Source organism: Hipposideros armiger, unplaced genomic scaffold (assembly GCF_001890085.2).
Source record: "Hipposideros armiger isolate ML-2016 unplaced genomic scaffold, ASM189008v1 scaffold_62, whole genome shotgun sequence".
In the NCBI taxonomy this organism is placed as follows: domain Eukaryota; kingdom Metazoa; phylum Chordata; class Mammalia; order Chiroptera; family Hipposideridae; genus Hipposideros; species Hipposideros armiger.
In genome coordinates this window covers 2745314-2770876 of record NW_017731412.1, presented here as the reverse complement: position 1 = coordinate 2770876, position 25563 = coordinate 2745314, and the positions used below count along the sequence as shown (strand labels likewise).

The window sequence follows — 25563 nt, the reverse complement described above, 5'->3', positions numbered from 1 at the left end:
AGGAAAGACCATGTGAAGGCAGAGGGAGAAGGTGGCCATCCACAAGCCACGGAGAGGGGACTCAGAAGAAACTAGCCCTGCCAACACCTTGATCCTGGACTTCTCGCCTCCAGAACCCTGAGAAAATACACTTCTGTTGTTTAAGCCACCCAGCTGGCAGTACTTTGTTATGTCAGCCCTAACAAATTAATATAAAGCATATTGAGTACGTATTCATGGGCAGGCCTAGTTTATAGTCCCAGTGACTCGCCATATGCAGACATGGACGCAGGCTTCATTTAGATCCAAGATGATGACACAAACCACAAAAAAATCATAGTGGAAACTGGGTTGAAGCAGGGCCTTCTTGGCAAAATCACAGAAATGTTGTCATCCAGGAATGTGGTTATCACATGAGAAGGGTGACTAATCCCCCGTGACTCTAACCCAGCGTGATTTTTAGGTAAAGATTCTAGAATTCTGTGAAAGGCGGTCATTATTAATCAGGCTGAAGTGTTCTGAGGAGCTCCTGGCCCAGAGTCACAGTTCATGATGCAGTTAATGTTGTCAGATGTTTCTGAGGGTCTCTCAGGCCTGAGAAAGTCATGTTCATCTCAGAATCTGTTTTCAGCTACTCTCTCTTGGCCAATGTCACTCACCCCCACCTCACAACCCCATGCTCTTCCAATCACCAACAAGGCTATTTATATGATTTAATGAATTCCAAAAAACATTCCTTAATTATTAGTACATACCAGTCTCTACACATTTCATTTCCTACTATCTGTGAATGCAGTTGGCAAGGTAGGGTATTCAGTGTCATATACCGTTCCTCACACAAGCGGATGTTTGATGGTTGAGCCCAGTGGAAGCAGCGGTCAGTGAAGGCTCACGAAGGTCAGTGAACTTGGGCTGGCCCCTTCCAGGCCAGAAAAAAATGAGAATGTGGATAAAAAGAGAAGAGGCTATTTCAAGCAAGGAGAGGTTGAAAAAAAAAATTGGATGGCGTTGCATTGTAATCGTTTGTTATCTATCCATCTCCCTATTGGACCATGGTGACACCATGACGAGTTGAGACTGGGCCTTACGCATCTTTGTACACCTGACGTCTAGCACAGTGCCTGCCCCAGAGGGGTCCTCTACTAGAACGTGACAATTATCATCAGGGTGCATGCCCTTCTCAATGTACTTCACTCAACTGACAGAAACACAGCTCAAAGTGGCCTGAGCAAAAACAATTGATTTAAAAGGGGAGGATTTTATTGGCTCATTAAATTGGGAAGTCTGAGGGCATGTTAGCTTCAGGCATATTTTGGATCGAGGACCTCAACAATGCCTCTTCATCTTTTGGCTCTGGTTCCTCTCTGCTGGATTCATCATCAGATAAGATGTTTCCAGATAGTAGTCACTAGATGCTCTGGGCTTATAGCCAATCAGGCTTATAGCATACTCACGTATACTTTCTGTGCGTGTGTGTGTGCGTGTATGCGCGTAGTATATATATATATATATATATATATATATATACACACACACATGTATTATACATACATACATACATACACACATTTATATACATATATGTACACACACATGATTCTTAATGAACCATCTGAGTAAGTTAGAGACACGGTTCTTTTTTACTCTAAACACACCATCAAGTATTTACTAAAAACAAGGTTGTTCTCTTATCTAATCATGGCACTATAACCAAATCAGAAAACACAATATTGAGTCAATACTAGGACCACATCCACATTTCAATGCCATCACTTGCCCCACTATTGGCCTTCATAGTTGTCCCGCCTCCTCTGCACCACCCCCACCCCCATTCAGAATCAAATTCAGGGTCACACATTACATGGAGTCCACATGTTGCGCTCCGTTAATCTGGAAGAATTTCTCGCCTTTCTTTGTCTTTTTTTTGAGTGTGACATTTTGGAAGTGTACGAACCCGTTGTTTTGGAAGATGTCCCTCTGTTGGAGTTTGATGTTTCCACATGGGGTTTTTTTTGCAAGCATCATGTTTAGTCCTCTGGAAGGTGATGGCTTTTTCATTAGACACCTAATATAACATTGCTCCAAGCCTTTGGTTTCTGTGAACTCAATGGAAGTGGGCTTTGAAGGAAGCCCATCCAAGTTTCCTGTGTTACTGGCTCATGGTTTCATGACGCTCGTTGGCCAAGCTTTTATGGGTGCTGGGGTTTTCAAAGACCATGTGACTTTTTCAGAACTACCTTAAGCCCACAGGCCATTTTAGGTCATCTTCAGCTAGATGTGCTTCCATAAATCTGCTTACAGATTTGGGTCCCTCTTAAGATGTGTTCAGGAAGGCAGCCTTCTTGTAAAAACATAAAAGTCTTTGCTTCCCTTTATTTCACCATTTACACTCAAACCGTTACCATCACTCCATATTCCAAATGTGTCTGAATTTACTTCATATCCTCTAGTCCATTCCAATAATTGAGGTTTTACTCACAGGCTACACTTACACAAATTACGGGGGAGCTCTAATGTGATTCTTTGTTGACTCAAACCACTTTTATTATCTGAGCCTCAAGTATTCTCATCCATAAACAAAAGGCAATCACAGTACCTTTTTCCTAGGTTGTTGTGAGGATTAAATTTGCATTAAAGTCAGTCGCACATTTAGCAAAATGGCCAATACTGCATTGGTGCTCAAATAGTTTTCTGTATCTCCAGCTATGTATCTGTGTGTGTCTGTGTATCTCTGTGTATCTCTCCATATGGGTAGAGTTCACCCTTTCCTTTGCAAATAAAGACCTGTGCGGTCCTTTCTAGAACAGCATTTGAGAGAAAGCTGGGGCCGAGGCAGCTCATGTTGAGTTGTGCAAGCCTCTTATTCATTTGTTGGTTGAGCAGTGTGACATTAGAATATGAGCTTCTTGAGGACAGAGACATTTATTAATTTTGGTGGCTAACTTCAGCACCCAGCGTAGTGTAGATAGACACACAGTCCATATTTATGTAAATTACAAGCCCCTGGAGGTTGATTTTGGAATCACATGGGGATAGAGCATGAAATGAATTCCAGGGATAGCTCAGATCTACATCTGTTAAATCTCTTTCAGTTGGTCCAGAGAAATGGGTGGAAAAGATGCTCTCAGCCTTCGAACAACTGAGGCATCAAGTAAATGCCGATATTGGGGCTGAAGGGTGGGTTAAGAGAACAGCAGTGAACTCTGGCTCAGTAAATTCAGTCCTGTGGGCTCTTGATCTGATTCACCACTTATGATTCTAATTATATTCGATCTCCAGCTATTGTGTTTCTCCCCTGTGCTGGGCGCTCCACAAGCCTTATCTGTCATCCTCACAATAACCCTACAAGGTGGGTGTTCACAGTTTCATCTTTTCAGATAAAGTCATTGAGGCTGAGGAACAACCTATTCAGGATTGACTTTTCTTCCCATTAAAAGGCCTGAACCCTTTGTTGTGGGTGAAGAGAAGCACGTTTTCTCAGCTTTACACATGGACCACAGAGAGGAAGAACGGTAATTTCCCTACATCTGGTGGCCCTCTGTCGGTGGTGTGTTAAGTGTTATACATGAATATCTTACTTAATCCTTTAATCCTCTCAGCAATCCCAGAAGGGGGGTTCTAGTATGTCCATTTTGCAGAAGAGGAAACAGGCTCAGGAAAGTTTACTAACTTATCCATGACCACTCAAGTCTACCTGTCTAGGCCCTGAACTTTGATACCTCAATGCCCTTCACAGGGGGTCCAGCTCCATGGAAAATGGGCTTTGGCATTATTGAGAATGCCTTTCTCACCGCCCAACACCCCTCCAACCAGCCCTTGGCCAGGAGGTATTGGCTTGTCCTCACATCACGCGAGAGCCTTCTGAAAACTTCACGACCCCTTTTCTTCTACGTCAGTGAAATGAGATGTTTGATAATGCGTGGGTCAGGAAGTATTGTGATGTTGGCTTCTAAAGAAATGGTCACTGAATCCACCATGGCTACGTGAATACACCCTTCCAGGCAACTGTCCAGGGCTGTAGCTGGTGTGAATGACCACCAGCTCGACCCTCTGGCCACCCAGCTCCAAGCAGATGGTAATGACTTTCAGCCCGAATGTGGCCACAGAGATGAAAGGCCCTATTTAAGATTTCCCAACCCTTAAGCAAGCCACCTTGACGTTCGGGCCACCCTTTGAACTGCCTTCATAATCCAGCAGGAGAGGAACTATAAGTCAGCTCTAAGTAAGACCGCCCCCCATTAGCGCTTAATAACCACCTGGGGGTCTCTTGGTATATTGCATCCCCCTACTGTTTGCTTTCTTTTTAGGGGTGTGAAAAGGGAAATAAGGCTTTGATATAAATAAACAGAGAACTAATATTCCTGGGAAAAGAGGATGTTGTTACCATGATCCAAGCGGGCTGTGTAAATATCTTTCATCATTGAAATGTAAGTTGTCCCAGGTAAATGGCTGAGGCCTCATAGGAGATGATGGTCGACACACATTCGCTCATTGTCTCTTCACATAAATGGAGGCTTGGCTGCTTTATGAGCTATGGGGGCGGGGGCGGGTGGGTGGTAGAAAACGGGACTGGGACAGCCTACAGCTGTCTTGTCATAAAACAGGGCCTAGGTAGCTTTAGGTGTTTGAACCAACACCTTTGCTTGTGGGCTTTGAGCGGCTGAAGGTATTTTACAATCTCAGCCTCGTTTGCTACCACGTTACAGGCACTTCCTTGAGACTACGGCATGAGACGCGGCCTCATCTGCTCAGGAAACGGGTCCCACCTCTCCCCAGAGACGAGTCGGGTGCTCTGCAGCAGAAATTCTGGGCGACTTGTCTCGCTCAAGTCTTGGCTCCCAAGATGTGTACTTAATCTAGTCTTCAAAATTGGGGTTAAAGCAAGTATCGGTGGTGAGGGGAGAATGGGGTGGGGGAATCATTAACAGTTCTTGAACACCCAATAGGTTGTAAGCACTGTGCCCGATCTGACACTTACTATTGTCCTTTAACTATCTTCCTAATATGATGAGGTGAGTCCTGAAATTACCTTGATTTTAGACGTGGAGACACTGAGGCTCAGAGAGCTTATTAACCGACCAGTCTGTAATTGTCAGTGCTGGGACTGGACCCCAGATGGATGGACTCTAAAGCACATCACATTGTTTGCCAGTGACATGCCAGCCATCTTGGTTTCCCCTGTGTGACTTCATTTAATTTTTATAACACGTTTCCTCTCCCATCAAGCCCACGGAACAGCTGAGGAAGTGGAAGCTCAGAGAGGCTAAGTAATTCATCAGGGTCACATAGCGAGGGGCAGATCAGCTCCTTTGCTGCTTTTCTTCTTTTTTTCAGGATTCCTGTCACGTAGGCATTGCCCTCATGACAGCCTTCTGGCCCATGGCTGTGGATTTTAGTTAAACAGATGCTGGAAATGTGCCCACCGGTCTGGACATGCTCTGTGGGTGAGCACAGAGGGTCCAACCCCCTTGTTACGGGGGTGAATTGTGTCCCCGCAAATTCATACGTTGAAGTCCTAACTCCCAGCACTTCAGAATGTGACTTTATTTAGAGCTAGATCTTTACACTGGTAATTAAGTTAAAATGAGGTCATTAGGGTGGCCCTAATCCAATATGACTGGTGTCCTTATGAAAAGAGGAAAGTTGAATACAGAAACGCGCATAGGGAGAGCGCCATGTGAAAAGGATGGCGGAGATTGGAGCGATGTGTCTACAAGGCGAGGAACAGCAAACTTCTAGAAGCTAGGAGAGAGGCATGGACCAGATTCTCCCTCCTAGCCCTCAGAAGGAACCCACCCTGCCAACACCTTGGTTTCAGACTGGCCTCCAAAACCGTAAGATAATAAATTTCTGTTGTTTGAGCCGCTGGGTCTGAGGTCTTTTGTTACAGCAGGCTAGGATAGTAACACAGCCCTGGAGGGAAGGGAGGCACTGAGAATGGTCCTGAAGATAAGCTGAATCCACACTCAACTGGTCCTCGCTGCTAGCAGGAACTTCTGCACTGGCCACATCTGTGCCTCTGGTGACCGGGGGAGTTCAGGGTGGCTCATTTCAACCCTCCACCTCCCAAGAGAAAGCCAACGGACATGCCTGATTGGAGTCAGGATTCTCTTTACTTGAAAAGACCGGCTTGAATTTTACTAGCGCATCTGGGAGTGTATGCCATATAATATGTTTACCAGCATCCAGTTGCACATGGAAAGCATCAGAGAAACGCTTTTTCTATATCTGCTCATTTTTTGTTACAGGTTAAATGTCAATTACAAATCTAAGACCAAATGAATCACAATAGCTAAAAATGTATGGATCACTTGCTTGGTACTTTTCATGTATTATCTCATTCAAACCCTCACAACAATTCTACGAGGGGACACAATTAGTACCCTCTTCTTACACGTGAGAAAACTTGCCCACTCTCTGGTGTAATAAAACAGTGACCAGCAACACTAGGCTTTCCACCCTTAAAACTCTTAAGTCCAGTAGCAAGAGGCTTTCTCTTCCCAAGGTGTCTGGCAAAAGTCCCACAATAACTCCTGATTGGATAGAATTTGAACACGTGCCTACTGTTGAACCAATCATCATGGCTGAAGATGGACTATGCTAATTGGCCATCTATTGGGTAATGAGAGTGAGGGAGGGGTTGTTTCCCAGGGAAAATCAGCGTGCTGTAATCGAGGGGGAAATGGACGCTGTCCACTGTGGCATGACAACGTGTGCTACGGTAAAACCCACCATAGTGTTTCTCAGAAGGCTCACTCGCTCATCCTGTCTCATTAAACTCAGGTCTATGTGTTTTCGATTAACAGGAAATTGCTTCAGTGTAGACCAGGAACTCTCCCTCACTCCTTGTCCGCTCCAGTTTCCATGGTTTGAAGCCAGGAAGCACCAGTCTATTTCTGATGCTTTCAATAACCAAGCTTTGAAATTAAGGCCAGGGCCTGAGATTTTGCAATGGAAACTTTAAAAGTCCTTTCCTTGGCCAAACCTAGAATGTGGGGATAGTCAGGGCTGGATTCAGCTCAAGGCTCTGTATCAGTTCTGTACTGCCCCAGTAATGCTGTGTAACAAATACCACCAATACCAGTGGCTACAACAGTTAACATGTATTTTTGCTTATGATTCTGTGGGCTAGCTTGATGGGTCTGCCAGTGGGAGCTTACTCAGGTGTTTGTGGTCACCTGCAGGTCAGCTGCAGTCAACTAGGTGGCTTTACTGACCTTGGTTGGGCTTTCTTATTTATCTGGGGCCTTGGCTGGGACCACCGGGCTGACTCAGCTTTGTGTCTCATCCTCAGCAGGCTAGCCCAGCTGCAAATGGAGAAGGCAGAGGGTCAAGAGAGTAGAAAGACACAAGGTGTCATTTTGGTGACTGTCCCGTGGCCAAAACAAGTCACGGAGGCCAAGTCCACGGTCAGTGTGAGAGGGGGCGCCCCAAGGGTGTGGGCATAAGGTGGTGTATGACATTGGGTAATTAAATGGGATTGATCTTCCATAGGTACCAAGTCTGTTCTTTCAGTTTCTTGATGAGAGGGTAATCAGGAAGTGAGAATGGTGCCACAGTGAGCCGAAGAACAGAATAGTCTGACTCCTAGTCCCTGACTCTGGCCTCGTTGACACCTGATGCCAGGATGACAAAACCAGAGGTCCCAGTCTCCATCTTCAATCTTTCAGGCATTCACGCACGCATTTCTTGATGGTCTGGGAGCTGGGGGACAACAATGAGACCCTTCCTGCCCCAGAAGGGCTGCCTCCTCGGGGAACCAGGCTGGAAGTCAGTGGTTACATCTTAGGTTCTTTGCAGAGATATGGGGGAAGGGCTGCAGCAGCCAAACAGGGTTGAGGCTAGGGGTGTCTCTGGGCCCTTCCGCCCTCGTCCTGTCCCCCATTCCTCGGCAGCCTTGATCAGTGGAAGCCTCGCTCTTCTGTCCAGATACTGTGGGTCGGTACTAACGCTTTCCAGGGGACCAGTTACACCATATGACTGCCAATCCAGTTCCCACCCCCCTCTCCCACCACAGGCTGAGTCTTCCTGAAACCTGCCTCTGCTCCCCTTGAGAGGATTAGCGTTCTTCAGAATGATGCATTTATCAAGCCCTACTCTAAGCCTGTGCCAGAAGTTTCACATATATTATATATCCTTTCTTTTCCCCGCCCCTCTCACACCACCGCCTGAGGCTGGTATTCTAATGAGGCCCATTGTACAGGTTGAGACACTGAGGCTGAGGGGGGTGAAAAGACTTGTTCAGGAAGTGACCGGATTGGAACCCATGGTGATGCCTCGGAGCTGACCCACCAAGTCCAGCTTCCTTTCCTCTCTAAGCCTTTTCCACCCAGTTCTTTGCTCTCTCCTCAATCCTGGACCACAGGTTGGGTCTAGATCTGCTCTAAATATAACACAAGAAATATAAATATAATACAAGACAGTCCTCCTCTCCATGAGCCCAAGAGAGAAACGGAGAGACTCCTGCAAATGCTCCTGGAAGCTGACTCTCTGCTCCCCCGAAACCTCCCCTCCCACCAGGAGCCCAGTTCTCCGCCCTGCCTCTGGGAGCCTCCACCCAGGGGAAACAGGAGGCCAGCGGGTGGGCACCAGGCCAGCAAGATCAGCTAGAAACAGCTCTTTCTTTTCTGCCGGTGACGGGTCCACACCCTGGGTGCATAAATTCTTTCTTTTATTTTTATTATTATTACAGCTCAGGGTCTAGCTTGGGCCATAAATGGATTTAAGAGGCTGCTGGAGTATAGAATTTAATATAGTTGGCACCATTAAATAGTGGCACAGCGAACCCACTTGGGGAAGTCCGGACCCCTCCCTCACCATGGCCTCTCTTCCCCATCCTTTCTCGCCTCCCTCCTGATCCCAAATCCTCCAGGCAAAGGTTTCCTGTGGGCCCCGCCCTCACTGAGCGGGGAGGGCAGAGGGGGAAAGAGGACAGAAGCATTCAGGAAGCCTGGGACGGTGGCTTGTTTCACCTTTCCCAGGGTGTCTGTAGCCCTGGTGGAGAGGGCACTGGGCAAATGACCAATTAGGGGCACTTGGAGGGATGGGACAGAGCTTTCTAGATAAGCATGGTTTTTTTTTATCAGCCTATAAAAATACCACTTTCACTTATCAGCTTGCTCTTTCTCCAGGTTCCTGGGAACAGATGGAACGGTGGACAAGAGAAAGGCCCCCAGAGGACAAGGGAGGGATGGCGGGGGACGGGGGGCACTTGGGGCACAGAGAGAGGAAGCAGCTCAGGCTTCGAGGCTCGGAAAGCCAAAACTATGCTATAGGGTTCTGGTCCTCCAAACTTATACCATTCGGACGTCTATTCTTATTTTGTGCACGGAGGTGGGGGGTCACGTTCTACAGCTTTGTGCATTTCATTGATTCCTTATAGATGTTTTGTCTGTGTCTCTACCTCCTTAGCTCTGAGTCCACCTTTCTATGTTTGATTCAACCCATTTTATCTAGCACTGACTCTGTGAAAGGGACGGACACCATGTTGAAAAGAGGGCTACAATCTTTGTTCTCAGCAGCTTAGAGTCCAAGGTAGAGACAGATAATATACAAGCACATAACAAAAATGTTAGAAGGCAGCAGCTAGGAGGAGAGCTGGGAGCAGAGGGAATGGCATGTGCAAGGGCCCTGAGGTGGGCACAAAGGTTGGTGCAAATGAGGCACAGAATGTGGAGACAGAAAGGGGGGCAGGAGATGAGGTAGGAGGGGCAGGTAGGATCTCCCTCCTGCAAGGCCTTAAAGATATGGGGAGGAGCTGGGATTTTATTCTAAGACCTCTGAGATGCCCTTTGGAGGGTTCTGAGTAGGGACGGGAAGTGACCTGATGCCTGCCTCATTTTTGCTTAGGGGCAGGTAGCTCAGGCATCCTAGGAGGCTGGACTGAGCCAGTGGGTGGAAGGCTGGCAATGGCAGTGATGGCGGGGGGGACGGAGGGCAGTAATCTTACAGTGTGGTCTGCATGGGGGCAGAAGATGGGACTCCAGTCCCAGCTCTGCTCCAAAGTCCTGGAAAACTTGGGCAAGTACTTTCCCTCTCTCTGCAACTCTAGACCTCAGTTTCCCCATTTGTAACAAATGAAAGAGCCGGGCTAGCTGTTGTGAAGGGCCCACTTGGGTTTCACCCTCTGTGATGAGTCTGTGTCAAAACCCTGGGGCCTCTGTCGGGGGTTGACAGGAGGCTGGGGAAGAGGTAGGTGTATCTGGAAACTGGCTTCACCTTCACCTGCTACAAAACAACCCCATGTCCTTCCTCTTCCTGAATTGGTGATTCCCAGCCTGGGTGGGGCTGTTGAAACAAGGGGTTCTCTCCAGTGGAACCAACCCATGCCATTGGTGAATGATCCCTAATAGTGCCCACCCAGTTACTTCTGCCAGGCTGGGCAGGGGCAGCCCGACTGAGCGCACACATGCGCCAGGTTGCAGGAGAGGAGATGTGAGGGTCCAGGGGATCCCACAGACAGTGACTGAATGTCAATCACAAATGAACGGATGTGAACGTCACCATGCATGGCAGCCTGTGTGTGCACGCGAGCACACATGGCTAGTGAGTGTGACTCAGGGTGAAAGGCTGTAATTGTGTGTGTGGCTTTCTGTGCGTGACTGTGGGCAAATGTGACTGCTTGGGATTGCATGTGTGACTGGGTTAATGTCCACATATGTGCAGGCGTAAGCCTGTGGGTGGTTGTATATGACCATGTTTGTGTGTCTGTGCGGGTCTGTGTGTAACAAAGAGTATGGGGGTGTGTCTTTGTACTTGTGTGTGTGACAGAATCAGTGTGTATGTGCCTGTGAATGTGTGATGACGAGTACACCAGTGCCGTGTGCAACAAGTCGCTGCACCTACATATGTGGTGGGTGACTTTGCCTGATGTGCATGTGATTGTGTGTGTGTGTGTGTGTGTGTGTATGTGTGTGTGTGTGTGTGACAGAACTGCCACCCCTGGACATGCTGTGGGTGACTGCATAACTGTGTGTGCTATAAGTGATTCCCAAGTGGCTGGGTCTGGGGCATCTTGTTGTTGACTCCTTGGGGACAGACGGCCAGGACAGGGGCTCAGGCAAGCCATCTTCCTCCCAGCACCCACCGGGCAGAAGTGGCTGAGGCCAGAAGCTTCGCTGCTTTCAATGCAGGGCTGGTAGAGGGATGGGCTCAGTGGCCCAGGTAAGAGCTGGGACAGGGTGGTCTCTACCTGGCATCTACAGGGGCTGCAGGGAGCAGATTGCCCCACGGGAGCCCACCAGGCCCACAGGCTTGGAGGACAAGGTCAAGGGCTACCTGGGGGTGAGGCACTTGGGGCAGCCAGGCTGTAGCGCCTGATCCCTTGGGATCAACTTCCAGAAACAACTATGGTTAGGATTTAGAGTCAACTCTTCTGCCCTGGGAGCAGGTACACACCTATGGGCCCCTGGGTGCCTGGGCGTGTGTGTTAACTACCCCACCTCCTTAACTGCCTGCGGAGGAAGTAACGGTGCTCCGCCTCCTGTCAAGGTATCTCTCCACCCTGAGTTTCCAACCTGCCAGGAGTGTGGGGACTTCCCTGAGCTCTGGGAGGCGCGGAGGGGGTTTCTTTTATGACATTGTCCTCTCTATTCCCAGGCACCTTTCGCCTAGTTCCCAGGAAGTGACTGTGGAATTTGTTTCTAAATATAGGCTCTGGTGGCCCTGGTGCCTGTAGACAGCCCCCTCGGCCTCCCATCTGAACGGCAGATCTGCTTTCCAGGAGACCCAGGCCCACTGGCCCCCACTTGGAGCTGTCTGTAAAAAATAATAATCATAAAAGTGGCCAATAAAAATGGAGGAGAGTTGAACACTGGGTTATGAGCCCAGGGCACCGTTTGACCTGTGGTGATGTTTGGGTGGTGGCTGTCCTGCCAGTGACACACACACAGGCATTCCACAACAGCACACGGACCCACACCAGCCCGCACCACACGTACTCAGAAGCCCCCCCATGCATACATCGTGGACTCACAGGTGAGTTTACATAAGGAGGTACATAGAAAGTAAAATAGCTTTAATTGCCCTCTCTCAAGGAAGGACACTCAGTGACACATACACACACAAACTAACACGACAGCAAAGAGGCTCCCTGAGTCCCTTCTCTAATGACACATTGTCACCCAGAGAGACTTGAGGATCACATCATATTCAGCCACACAGCCCACCTCTCCAGGTGGGTAAGAGAAACTTGAGCTGTGTTACAAGATGGAGACAGGGATGGAGGTTGGAGAATGCGGTGGCCTGAGCTCAGATTCAGGTGTTCTGGGCTCAGGCACTCACTCTTGGGTTCTTGGCACTCACCAAGAGGTACTATCCGGCTAAATCCAGCTCTTGGGGGGAGCTGGCATGTGAGAGGTCTGGAAGAAACCCCAAAACACCCAGCCTGGTGTCTGTTGCCAACGTCCTGGGGGAGTCTTTAGGGATTCTGGAGATGGGGCGGCCTCAGAGGGAGCACATTTTGCACTGAGCAGGAAGAATCAGTCTCTGAAAGACCCCCGAGGTCCCTGGCGGAGGACGCTGAAGGGAGGAAGTTGGAGAGTGAGGACCCCTTGAGCCTCCTATTTGGGCATTCCTCCTAGGGTTTGGATCTCAGAGTCCCCAACCTTCAAAGAACTCCTTCTCTTCTTAACTGGGACTTGCGGCAGCCGGCGCTGGGCAAGGGGCTGGAGCGGGAGAGGTGTGCGCAGCAAGGGGCAAAGAAGCGATGGGAAGAAGGATCTAGAAGCCGGAAAGTGTGGGGGGCTGGGCTTCCCCCGAGGGCAGGACTGGCGCCAGGACCTGGTCCTTCTGAGTGCGGGGTCCGGAGCCCCTGAGAGCTCTGGGGCCTTCCTGAAAACCCCACAGCAGGACTCCACCAGCCCCAGGGAGCCTGTTAAGTCTTGAGATGGAAGGGCCGTGTCTAGTACGCCCCCTCTACCCTGAGAACCGAGTATTTGGGAGAGGGATGCCGGCACCCCACAGGTTGGGCAGCCACGTCTAATTGTGGCCTCCACTCCTCCAAGGGGGCTGAGCCCTTAGCAGGCTGAGCCCACAGTCTCCTGGGCACCCCACTGGGGAAGCTGCTGGGGTTTCCTTTCCGCCTCTAGCCTGAAGGCGCAAAGCCTAGGGAATGGCAAGGAACTAGGTGCATTTCCAGCAGAGGCTGTGTGACATGGGCAGGTCCTCACCCTCTCTGAGCCTAATTATTTGTTTCAAACACAATCAACCTAGGCACATCTTCTCCCCTCCCCTCTCTATCCCACTCACCCAATTTCCCTCCCTCCAAGGGACACCGTGTACTGGTCTGAGGCTGTGATACATATGCGCCAGGGTTTGGGAACAGAGCAGGACTGAGAACAGAACGCTGAGGTCTGGGGAGAAGAAGTCAGCGTCTTCCCATGTTTCCTCTCATCTGGCTAAGTGCTCAGGAATCTGGGGCTGTGTGCCCATAGGCCCTTTGCTGGGTCCCTCAGCTTCCCTGGTGAGAGTTGGGAGGGGGTGTAGAAACAGAAGAAAGACAGATCTAAGCCTTTACCCCCTTGGACTCAAGGCCTTTCGTTTTAAACTGAATGTGCTTTTAGGTGCTTAAAAAGTATCCTTTGCACTTACCCCGTCCAACAGACCTCTTCCCATTCCCCTTCGCTTCCCTGGTTTGGTAGAGAAGCCCGCCTTAGAAAAGAGGAGCTCCTGGCTTCTGGAATCAGACTACCTGGTTCAAATGCCAGCAAAGGATGACCGCGGTGGCCAGAGCCCCAGGAACCATCGTCTCATAGAGCTGCTGAAGAGCTAAATGAGCAAGTGAAAAGAAACCACATTGCAACAGCTCCTGGCTTTGGTACATCTTGGCTATTACTGCACCTCAAATGTTAACAGGTTTTTTTGAGCCTCAAAGATCCACACTTCTCTCTTTGTGGCCGTGTGGACGCAGGCAGGGCTCTTCTGAGACTATGAGTGCAAAACACTGGGGAGGAAGGGAGACAGGGGTCTTGAGTCATGTTAAGGGAATTTCTGCAGGCTGCCTGGGACTCAGACTGGAAAGGAGTGGGTGGGGGCACTACGGGCCAGCCCTGAGCTTTTGGGGACATTCGATGGCCCCCGCGGAAGCATCAAAAGCGAAGCTAAGTTTTGTCTTTCCTGACCAGCCTGGAAATTGAATGGGGTCCACAGCAGAGAGTGAAACAAGGCAGGGAGGACCTCAGAGGAGGAGTCACTCCCGTGCTGTGGCCAAAGGCCTCTGTGGGCACCCAGGCCTGGACCCCTTTCCTCCGTTGCTTTCTCTCTTTTGTGATCCTCAATCGCGGCCAAGTCGGGCAGGCCAAGCTGGTCAGCACCCTGGTTCCTTCTCTTAGCGTGCTGCCTCCAAAATGGAAACAGATAAGTCAGCCTGTATTGTCCACTGTCCACTCCCCAGAGAAAAGCCTCCGCCCCTCACACCGCAGGTTCAAGAAGAAAGCAATGCAACCCCCAGAGATTCTCTTACTGTATTTATATTGTGTCTACAATGGAAAATGATTTCTCTAAAGGGAAAAGGAGTACAATTTATTCTTTCTCTCAGTGAGAGCGTGCAGGTATTAATGCCGAAAATTTCGTTTCTGATTTTTCTCCTTCCTCATTGAGGAGGAGTTATTCCAGGCAGGAGAAAGGATTGCTCGGATGGATGTGGGGGATCTAAGGTGTGGATGGGAGTGGGCAGCAGAGTGAAGAGATTCCTGATTCCCAGAATCCCGGGTCCCGAGTTGAGACATTCAAGGTGCGGGCTTGATGGCAGTTTAAGTATCCCGTAAGCTGCATTCGCGCGCGCCTCCAAGGTCATCGCCCTGAACGCTGTAAGTGGGGGCTTTTGCTCCACACCCGAACCTCCCGGTTAGAGATTGCACTATTCCTCGATTTTTCTCCTCCGTTGAAAAAAAAAGGGGGGGGAGAGTTTTTCAATCCCTGCCTTGTAGAACCCTTTGAGGGGGCTCCGGAAAGCCATGAGTTTGGGGGCGGAAGCGCCTTGCAGGCCTCAGAACGCGCCGCAAAAGTGTGCAATTGTCCCCGGGGCGCTCAGTTGTTGTTCGACGGGACTCCGGGGTTGCCATGGTGACCAGGAAACCAAGGGCCCTTGCGGAAACAAACGCCAGGAGCTTTTCCACGGCGACCCTCTGTCAGTTGCACCCCACCGAGAGCCTCTTGTCATTTTCACCCTAGTGTTTTCCGGGTGTGATTGTGGCCGGGGAGAGAGGCGTCCCGGTCCCCGCTTCCGGACCCTTCTGTCGCGGCTGCCCCGAAAGGCCGGAAACCCAGCGCCAGGAGGCCATCGGAGACCCGTTGCGGCGCTCGCGGGCCCGGGCTGAAAGGGAAGAAAAATTAGAGGTCTCGACCAAGCAATCGTTTTGGTGACGGATCCCTCCAGTTTGGGGTTTGGCCGCCCTCCTCACCCGAACCCCCACCCACCTCCCTTCACCTCCTCAAGGTCATTACTACAGTTTTCACTCGCAGCTCCAGGAGGGGTGGCCACCCCCACCCCCACCCCTTCCCTGCAGGAGCAGGGCTCCTCCGCAGCTGGGGCCTGTAGCCTCAGCTCCAGGCATTTTTCTCCTCAAAGAGAGGAAAGAGTAAGGCACGCGGGCGTTAGCCGTGCAGATTCGGCTAACTATTCCAGCGTCAATAAAACAATGTTTTAGATTCTCTTGACCCAGGAAGGCCCAAGTCCCGAAAGCCTGGTCAAGATCTTAGGAATTTCCGAAACCACTTGGTCTGGCTCATTTTTTGGCCTTTGAGTGAATGCTACGAGTCATTGGGTTCCTTCGGGAGGTATCAGGGTGAGCTTTCTTCTAGACGGTCATTATTCTCACAGCTCCTGCCTCCTTTGTTGTTGCTTTGCTGCTTCTGAATTCTGACTCTGCAGTGTAGACAGAGAGGAACCATCGCCCTTTTCCCCTTAAATAAAGCGCTTTATGAAACATCGGATCGAATTCTCTCCAGTGGGGACGCCTTGCCCTGTGCGCCTGGGGCTGGCTGGAAAGAGGCCGGCGAGCAGCCAGAACTGGAGACGTAGTTTCATCTCTGGTTTTGAATCCGGCCCTTTGAGCAAGCTTAACACGTGTGGATTTAATTTCCCTCTCTTTCTTGCTCTCTTTTCTCCCCCCCCCTCCATGAGGGAACAAGAAAAATAGTCTGCCGTGTCGACAGCGCGACACCGTTCCCTTTGCCAAAGAAAATTTGTCTTTCCAGAGCCCCGGAGAGCAGCAGGCTCCCAAGTTTCCACTGCACCCTCCAGTTGAGGGAGGGGGTACCCAGACAGGCCCCCCGCCTGCATCCCAGACCTGGAGGTATTAGCTTGAGTCTCTGTCTTACCGGGTCAGAGGCCTGGAATTCGGTCTATGTTCCCCCACTTCTTCTGAGGCTGTGGGGATACGCTGATCATGCAAACATGGTGACTATACCCAGAGGCCTTTCTACAGGTCCTGGGCGGTAGATATGGCTGGAGTTCTCAGGCTGAGTGCAGCCCCCGGGATAGGAGGCAGCACCAGGTTCTCAGCTCCAGACCCTCACCCTTCTCCCCCACTGGGGACCCTCACATTGGAGGGGGGCAAGAAGCATGCTCCTTTGCACCCCAAGCATGGCTTGTTACCACCTCTGGATCTTGCAAACCTCCAGCCTTGATATCTCATCTGGGCCTCCAGAAAGAAGTTCCCATTCCACTTCTCATTTCATGACCCTGACTAGGAGGGGGAAAAAAAAAAGCATCCACCTAACCTGGGGGGGTGGGAAGGAGTATTTCCAAAGCACAAGAAACAACAGCAACATGAATAATGCTAAGTAAAATAAAGTAGTAATAATAATTGGTGAAAAGACTGGAGAATATTGGATATTAAAATAATAACAACAGCCAGCCTTCCTCCCGGATACATCCGGTCAGAAGTGGGGAAGCTAGGAACCAAATAAAACATTGGGAAGAGAGATACTGCAGTCCTGGAAAAAATATAATAGAGCCAGTTTTAACTAGGCAGGAGGGAAAGTGACCCCCTGAGAAATGAGGGGAATTCCCACCCTCGGCCTGACCCTCTCTTTCGGAAAAAACCCGAGTTGGTCAGCTTACTTTTCTCATCATTTCTATTGTTATTATCATTCTTATTCATTTTCCCAGACCCATCTGCACTTCTCCCTACTTTTTTCCTTCAGTGGAGACCGGAGTCAGAGGGAGACACATAGGAAAGAAACAGAAAAAGGGTGAATGCTTAAGCGAGCTCTCTTTTGAGAGGAAAGAAATTGGATGCGACTTTCTTAGAAACAAGGCAAGAGGGAAGAAAAAAAAGATCAACGAGCCCTCAATCCTCCCTTTTACTTAGTTTTTCACTTTTTAAAATAGGAACCTCCGCTCTCCTAGCAGTTGCAGTATTAAAATCAGGACAGAAAATTTTTTTGAAATGAGGAAAATAGATTTCCGGAGAAAACAGAGCTGGGAGCGGGTGGGAAAAAACCATCGGTCCTCGGAAAGAAGGAAGGGATGCTACGTGTTGCAGCCTCTCTGTCCAGTTTACTGCCCAATGATTGGGGAAAAAGAATCGGGATTCTCAAGTCTTGTTGAGGTCTTTATTTATCCTCCCGCTGGCGCGGCCTCCGGAGCGTGTGGGAAAACGGGTCTGGGAAGCTGAGCTTTGCGGAGTCCTTTGTGAGCCAGCGGGCTGGTTTTGGGGCCCGGCACCGGCGATTCGAGAGAAGGGAGGCAAATGCAAAGGAATTCTCCCTGCTTAGGGTTTCGCCTTTGCCTTTCAGCTCCAGCGGGGCCGGAGGCCTCTGTTTCGGGCCCACCTCGGCCGGCCCAGAGTTCACAAATAGGAACCCATCTAGAGTCTTTGAGCAAAGGATTTCGGGTTGCGCTCTTGGCATCTGGGAGCAAACGCTGTACCCATGGCATGCCTTGGATTGGGGGGGGGAAGATAATTATGAATAACTTGGGAAACGAAAGCGAAGGTCGGGGAAGTCACTGAGGCCCGGCCTAGAGTGGGGACACGGTCTCTGCTTGCTGGTAGCTGCAGGGTGTGCGGCCCCGGCTGGCCCGGGCGTCCGCGTCCGGCGCTGGAAACCACTGGCTGCTCTCCCCGCGGGCCTGACCTTAGCTCGTCCTGGGGCTGCTCGGTCGACCGCGTTCCTGCACTTCGTGCCGCCGCTTCAGCCCTGGACCGACCAGGCCTGGAGCCAGGCCAAGCCTCGGAAAGCCCTGGGGGCTGGGGCTGCGCGAAAGCCGGGATCGAACCCTAAAGCTGGGGGCAAGTCCAGATTCCGACGGGCCGGCTCCCTCGGGGCCCCTTGGTGGGGAACTTACCCTTCCGGAAGGCCCGGCGCTCGCTCGCTCTGTGCTGGGCAGGCCTAGGTCTTCCCTCCGCGCCGCCGGGGGCATCTATGCAGCACAGGATTCCCCACTGACCCTAGCGCGCTTCCAGCTGCGCGCAAAAGCTCGCGCGCATCCTCCACGGGGCTGCGTAGAAGTGGTGCCCATCGATGAGACAAAAATTAATACTCGTTATGACAAAACACAATAGAGTGCCTCGTTCCTCTGCAGTCCCCGGCGCTATCATTTTTCTCTGCAGAAATCACCCCTTCTCCATCCCCACTCCACCACCCACTCGCACCCCGCCCCCGCCGGGCCGCGCTGGGATGAGTTGCATCCCCGGACCAAGCTAAAGGACCATTCGCAGAAGTGACTTTTTTTTTTTTTTGGTCTCAATAAGAAACATTGTGGCCGACTCGCTTCCTCCCAATGTCTCTTTCATTTCCCCTCCGCGATAACCCAGCAATTACTTCTATGCAGTGTCTGCAAGGGGACACTGAGTTATCGCGTCCGAAACGTAACCCGCTACCGAGGCTCCGCAATAGTCACTTGCCGAGAGCTCCTCCTCTGAAAAAAATACTTTTTAAATAATAAGAAGACTCTCTCGCCTCCTGCAAGACACCTCGTTTCCCCTTGGAACAACGTGATTGCTTTCCAATCGTGGGCTGAGGTGGGTTCCCACTGCCCTTCGCCACAAGGCCTCCTCCCCCTCCCTAAGAAAATCGATCTTGGCTCTATTTGTGTCTGAAGTTCGCCACCCCCATTTCCCCAGAGGGCGCTGGGTTTGTTTATTTCTTTATTTATTCCCGTGGCCGAGGCGTCCGGGACTTGTGGCTGCGCAGACCTGGGAACTGATAGGCGAAGACGGAGAGAAATTAACCTCCCGCCACTGCCCCCCAGTCGAGCGTGACAGCGCGCGCGGTTCGGTTGCGTGACTCGTGACGTCTCCAAGTCCTATAGGTGCAGCGGCTGGTGAGATAGTCGGTATCGCCTGGTCGCCTCTTTATTTTATTGGGGTATGCCTGGTAATAAACAGTAATATTTAATTTGTCGAAGACCACAAACCAACTTCGAGCTGGGAGGTACATGCTACTCTTGACAGACGCTGGAAGAAGGTTTGGCCTAAAAGGGGTCTCTTTTGGGGGTCTTTTTCAAGCTCTTCACCTGGGGCCCCCCCCTCCCCAGCGAGGCGTCACTCCAGGCTTCTGCACTGGAAAGAAGAGGTGGGATTTTTGGAGGTGAGTGTCGCCCTGGAGAGCTGGGGGTGGGGGCAATAGGTTTCTCTCAGCTTTTTGCCTGCCCCTGGCCCCCCTAGCTTCCCACCCCAACTCGGCTCTGCTGAATCCCCCCCTCCCCCGTTCCAGAGCTGCTGCTGTTTCACCCTCAAAATAAGAATGCACGCTCTTGCATTTTGTCTTGGGGTGTCACCTGGCAGAATGGATTCGCCCCTCTCGAGGTTTCAAAATCCCAATTTCGCTTGGTGGCCCCCGCACCATCTGCGCTCCACAAACTTAAGCGGAATCTTACAGACTCTCGGGGGAGTGCAGATTTTTTCCTCTCGGGAGGGGCCTGCAGGTTATTTATGGGAATTTATTTTATCCGCAAATCTCTGAGAATTTGAAGGGATTGGAGAGGTCTTTCTGGATTTCCCTTTCCTTTTGCCAGAGATGCAGACATTCCGGTTTTGCCCGGGGGGTCGCCTCCTCAGCAAGCCCAAAGTCCTCTGAGCTGACATTTTGGAAGGGTGAGGGTGTTTTCACAAATAAATAAACGGCTTCGGTGAAAGGCTGTTTGAAAACAAACCTGGAAGGTAGAGTGAGAGCTGTAGCAAATGCTTTGGGTTGGTTTTCTCAGAGGTTGCCCCACTTTTAGGGTTGGATAGTCAGTCCACTTTGGAATTCTGTAGCGATTTATCAGGCCCTGTCCTGGGATTTTCATCCCAGAGGCCACAGAGGGTTACACTGAGGTGGCAGCTGATCTCCAGGGCACTTCCCCCTCCATCCTTTTACCCAGACCTTGCCCTGCAGGTCCAAGTCTCTCATCAGAGCTCCAGAAAAGAACAGGGTGAGGGGGTACAGGAGACTAGGGTGGGGCGGTAAACAGACGGAGAACCCTGACATTTATTCCAATCAAGAGTACTTGGTGCTCCAATCTGGGTCTGCTCAGGCTAAGACCTACTGACTGTGTTTATGCTTCTATTGACCTCTTCAACTCGACCCTCAAAATAATACATTTCAGATAGGGGGAGGGCAGGGAGAGGGGCCGATGGGAGATGAAAATCCCGGGCAGCCCCCAGTGACTGTTTGATTATTTTAATAAAACTGGCCGCTGCCTTGTGTACACCTCCTGCTCGGGAGGTCTGGTGGCCCTGGGGGTGGGGTGGGGTTGGCATCTTTGATCTCGGCCCCTATCCCAACGCACCTTCACCCTGCCTTCACCCCGGAGTCACCACTGAGAGTCTGGGTGATGAGTGGGGAGGGGGAGATGTCAGGGCGGCTAGCGGCGGCCGGCTGGGCCAGGCGGGGTCACACAGCTCTCAGTCTTGAGGTCAGCGCTAGAGAGAGAACGCGGGCGAAGCTGCAGAGGAAGAGCGCGGCGTGTGTGTGTGTGTGTGTGTGTGTGTGTGTGTGTGTGTACGCGTCGTGCGTTCAGACTCCGTTCTCTGCTCAGCCCGCGTCACCGAGATTACTTCCCGGGCAGAAGCCGACCGGGTTTGCGATGATTTGTGCAGGATTTTTTGCAGCCACCGAGCCGCACTCAGAGCAGCGGAGATGGATGGACGCTGGGAAGGGGGTGGAGAGGAGGGGGTGATCTCCAGGTCTGGGTTTGAGAGTCGTGTTGTGATGTGAGTGTTCGGGAAATCTAATGGAAAATGTGGTTGGGGGAGGGAGTGGGAAGGGAGAGGGAGGGAGGAAGGGAGCGAGAGAGGGAGAAAGGGAGGGCGGGCGGGCGGGCGGGCGAGGGAGAGAGAGAGAGAGAGAGAGAGAGAGAGAGAGAGAGAAGCAGTGTGCAGTGGGAGCTAGTTGGATAGGCAATTCCAGTACTTTGTGAGCATCAAGGCAGCCCAACGTCACTGAGCTCAGCTGAGTCGGCTTGTATTTCTCAGAGAGAGAGAGAGAGAGAGAGAGAGAGAGAGAGAGAGAGAGAGAGAGAGAGAGAGAGAGAGAATCTTACCTCGGATTCCAGAACTTTAACCCTGAAAGCGGCGCTCAGAGAGGACTTGGACCATTCCCACGGCTACCTCTTGAATCCCAACTTCCCTCCCTGGTGGTGCCAGGGAGGAGCAAGGCACTGAGTTTAGACTGTTGACGGTGTCCTCGAGGCTGCTCTTGCTGCGTCCTTTGGAGCCCTTCTGGCGCCTGACAACTTGGAAGTCTTTAGGGAGAGCAGCGAAGAGCTGAGGAGGTGTGTGTTGGAGGTGGGCCGCGGCTGCTGAGGCTCCAGCGGTGGGGTGCTCCTTTGTAGGCAGCCGCAGCCGCTAGTCTGGGCACGCCGTCCCCCGCTTAAACCCGGAGCCACCATGCCGGCGCCCCCGCCTCGCCGCCGGCTTCCCTGCTAGGAGCACAAGGGATGTGGTGAATGCGCCGGCTTCACCGAGCGAGGTAACCTTGCCCGAAGATGGCCCGGGAGGCTCGGGAGGGAGCCCCCCCGGCTGAGTGGGCTCTGGGAGGCGCGCCTGGAGGGGCTGCAGCCTCGTCTTGGACTCTGCCGGGCCCGGTTTGCAGAGATTTCGAGCGGCCGGGAGCTCCTGGTGCGTGGGGCCGAGCAGGCGGCCACGGCCAAGCGAGCGGCGTGGAGGTTTCCAGGGCGCGCGGCCTGGTTCTGTCAAACCTTATCTTGTTCGCCCACGCCAGCCCCGAGCTCCCTGGGACCCTGGTGAGGGTGGGATTGTCCCGGTGACACGCGGTGCATGGGAGCGCACGTGTCGGAAGCCAGCCCCGCTTTCTTTTGTGCGCCGACTGCGGGTCTCGCATCACCGCCTCCCGCAAACCCCGAGGGCGTGGTGAGGGAAGCTCTTCGGAGTCAGGCCTCAGCAGCTGTCCTCAGCCCCACTCCTGGGTCTCCGGCCACTGCAGACCAGAGTGGGACCTAGCTTTCTGCTCGAGCAGCTGCTAAGATTTGGGGGCCATCCTTGTGCCCCCTTCTCAGTCTTCCCGGGTTGAGAGAGAGAGAGAGAGGAAATCCCTACTCGGGAACGTGCAAAAGATTGGAAGGAGATCAGAGCAGGAGGCAGGCTCATCGGGCTTGAACAGCTCTGCAGCTGTAATTTTGCGTGTTCCAACCTCCTATCCCTGCAAACCCCGGCCATTCTTTGCGTTGTGTCGGACCTACGCGGCGAATTCCACGCGGCGAAGCCCAGGATTTCGCTGGGACCCATTTTGTCCTCGCCAATGACGAGCTTGGGCCTGCACTTCCAGGGAGCCAGGCAAGGCTGAAACTCGGAGAAGCTCACCTCGGCCTGGCGGATCAACAAAATGCCGGTCCCGGGCTGGAGAGCGAGAGAGCACGGGAATGCGCGCCCCGGGCTGGAGGCAGAGCGCGGTCCGTGGGCCGCGGGCACCCAGAAGCGCTTCTCCCTCTGGACTGCTGCGCGGCGCTTTCCTGCCTGGTCGTTCGTTTGGCTCCTTTTTTTTTGTTTTTAACGTTCCTTAAGGTTGGGGGAAAGGGGGAGGACTCTTAATGTTAAAGGACTTTTAATTTTAAGGCCTGTAACTGACAAAAGATGAACATGAATTCTCTTCCGGACCGGTCTCTCGGTCTGCAAATCTTTCTCCCTTTATGTTTTTGGTTTTGCAAGAGACGGGTTCTTTTAGACGTTGTGCCTGCTGCAGAAAACGATTCCACTCGCGAGTTTTCCTAAACAGAGCTCTGATGACCTCCTGTAATTCGACAAAGAAAAAACAATTCTCAAAAGGACACACTAGGTTTTTGTTGTGTTTTGTTTTTGGTCCGTACCCAATGGCTTCCAAAAATACCCAGGCCTTATCTTTATTGGCTCTTCCAGAAGTCCAGACAAATTTGATGGGCAGCTGGCTTATCATGGGGAGCCTGCGCAGGGCAGATGCGGGCCTTGCCTCCTCGCGGTCTGACGCGGGTCTTTCGCAAGAGCTTGTGCGTGATCATAAAGTAATAGTGATGATTATAACAATCGGACCTTCTTCAGCCTCCTTCAGCCGGGAACGGAGGTGCTGGTAGCTGGAAAGAGGGGGCCCAACTGCTCCCTCTTGTCACTAGAATTGCGCTTCCAACTCTCTCTCTCTCTCTCTCTCTCTCTCTCTCTCTCTCTCTCTCTCTCCTTCCTGTCCTTAGTACAGGACCCCGCGCGGTCACAGGGCCCCGGGCACACCATGGCCGACGCAGACGAGGGCTTTGGCTTGGCGCACACACCCCTGGAACCTGACTCAAAGGATCTACCCTGCGATTCCAAACCAGAGAGCACGCTAGGGGCCCCCAGCAAGAGCCCGTCGTCCCCGCAGGCCGCGTTCACCCAGCAGGTAAGAAGACCCGCGCCTAGGGGCCTTTTGCAGAAACCAAAGCCCTTCTTACAGGGAGGAGGGGTTTGCCCATTGTGCCTAATCGGCCCTTTACATTTTTATCCCCACTCAATTTCACCTTCCTCTGCCCTGTCTCCCCAAATACCAGAATATTCCAATTCGCTTTATTGTGACGATTATTTTTAATGGCCAGAGGATTTGGGAAAATAACGTTTAAGGTGTTAGAGAAGCCTTAATTGTCTGGCTATTTGGGGCCAGCTAATAAGAACCCAGATCCTTCCTTTCCTACTGGCACTAGGTGTAGACTCAGCCCCGAGCTCCTCATTAAGGGCCGGGTCAGCGGACGTTTCAGGCCGGCTTGAGCGATGGCTTGACCCCTTCTTCAGATCTTCCGTAGCCTTCGCCTCCGCCCGCCTCCTCCGCGCTGCCGCCCAGACCCGCGAGGGGCACCATTTGTCTTGCCGCGGGGGCCTGGCGGGCTGGCGCACAGGACTGTGCCGGAAGGGCGCAGGGAGCCGCGGGCTCGCCTGGCTGGAAGCTGGGCCAGGCGCCCTGGGCGCTCAAGGCGGCCCCTGTAGACCTTGCTCATTTTAAATAGGATGTCAGATGGCTTGAAGAGGGGTGACTTGACCAGAAGCGATACTTGGATATAGCTAAAACCCTTCTTGGGGATTTCGATGTCCTTCCTGGCTAGTGCATTGTCTACTTTGCCCTTCGCCTCTCAGGAAAGTGTATGTCTATTTGTAGAGAAGCAGAGAGCAGTGGACACGCAGTTTCCGAAACTTAGATTTTTTTTTCCTTTTCACAGAAAAGCAAATCCACTCATTAGATGATTATGGATTATGGCAAAATAAAGACTTTGTATATAACTTTTTTTTGCATGGCTTTTGTGAAATAACTTAGTTGAAAGCGGAAATGTTAAATGGCTTAGGCTGTGCCCATAATTAAAACAGCTTGACATGAACAAAGCTGCATGTAAGGAGAGCCTAAAAGGTTTATTAATATAGAGGTTTGGGAATTAGTTTTTGTTGTAGACTGTGGGAGAACCTGTTATAATACATAAATCTTTTAAAATTTAAAATTGCACCTACGTGTACATTTTCACCACCATGGTGAGGAAAAACACGCACATATATCTGTGTGTTTGCATGTGGACGTTCAGGTCTCCATAAGAATATCCTGAGTGGGTTTTTGGGATTGAGGTTTTGTTTTGTTTTGTTTTTTTCTCAGTTGCATCTTGGCTAAAGTGAATTGAGAGTCGTTCCATTTTTTTCTCAGCCCCGTCCTCCCTGCTGGACCTTCTACAGCACCCTGCTGGTTGGGGATTTTTCTATAGTCTTGTGTTGGTGGTTTAAGGAAACTCCCCCTGCGTGGGGATTCCTGGGCAGGCGCTGCGGAGCTGCCGGTGCTGCAGCCCAGCCAGCTCTGCAGTGGGCTCGGTGCAGTTGTCAGCCTCTGAGCCCACAGGCTCCAGAGGGAACGAGGAGAAATCTCTGTTTGAGGAGCAAAGGCCTACTGCCCCTGGGCTTGTCCGTTTGACTTTTCTCCCCTTCTTTTAGGGCATGGAAGGGATCAAGGTGTTTCTCCATGAAAGAGAACTGTGGCTGAAATTCCACGAAGTGGGCACGGAGATGATCATAACCAAGGCTGGAAGGTGAGACGGTTGCCTCTGTGGAGGGGGCACGGGGAGATTGTGGGAGAGGCAGAGAAGAAAAGGTGGATCAGGGACCAGAGAGGGGAGGGGGAGAAAAGAGAGAGAGAGAGAGAGAGAGAGAGAGAGAGAGAGAGAGA

General features: G+C 51.6%; 1 protein-coding gene and 1 long non-coding RNA gene across 12 annotated transcripts in view; one reads left to right on the top strand and one right to left on the bottom strand.

Annotated features, from left to right (window-relative positions):
* Positions 1-14426: 14426 nt before the first annotated feature.
* LOC109382266 (uncharacterized) lies at positions 14427-18548 on the bottom strand. Its single transcript, XR_002123908.1, has 2 exons — positions 18272-18548; positions 14427-15292 (listed from the first exon to the last, which is right to left on the bottom strand). It is a non-coding gene; the product is annotated as an uncharacterized LOC109382266 (long non-coding RNA).
* Positions 18549-18693: 145 nt separating this feature from the next.
* Positions 18694-25563, top strand: part of TBX5 (T-box transcription factor 5) — a 66363-nt gene continuing 59493 nt past the window's right edge. For 2 of the 11 annotated variants that reach the window (XM_019641641.1, XM_019641631.1), the window contains exons 1-3: positions 21256-21879; positions 23588-23772; positions 25332-25426. In XM_019641641.1, the coding sequence (XP_019497186.1) occupies positions 23626-23772; positions 25332-25426 (242 nt within the window). In that variant the 5' untranslated portion in view covers positions 21256-21879; positions 23588-23625. Of the gene's footprint in view, positions 19516-20707; positions 21123-21255; positions 21880-21965; positions 23464-23587; positions 23773-25331; positions 25427-25563 lie in introns of those variants that run through there. The other 9 variants (XM_019641635.1, XM_019641634.1, XM_019641642.1 and 6 more) reach the window with 9 other exon arrangements.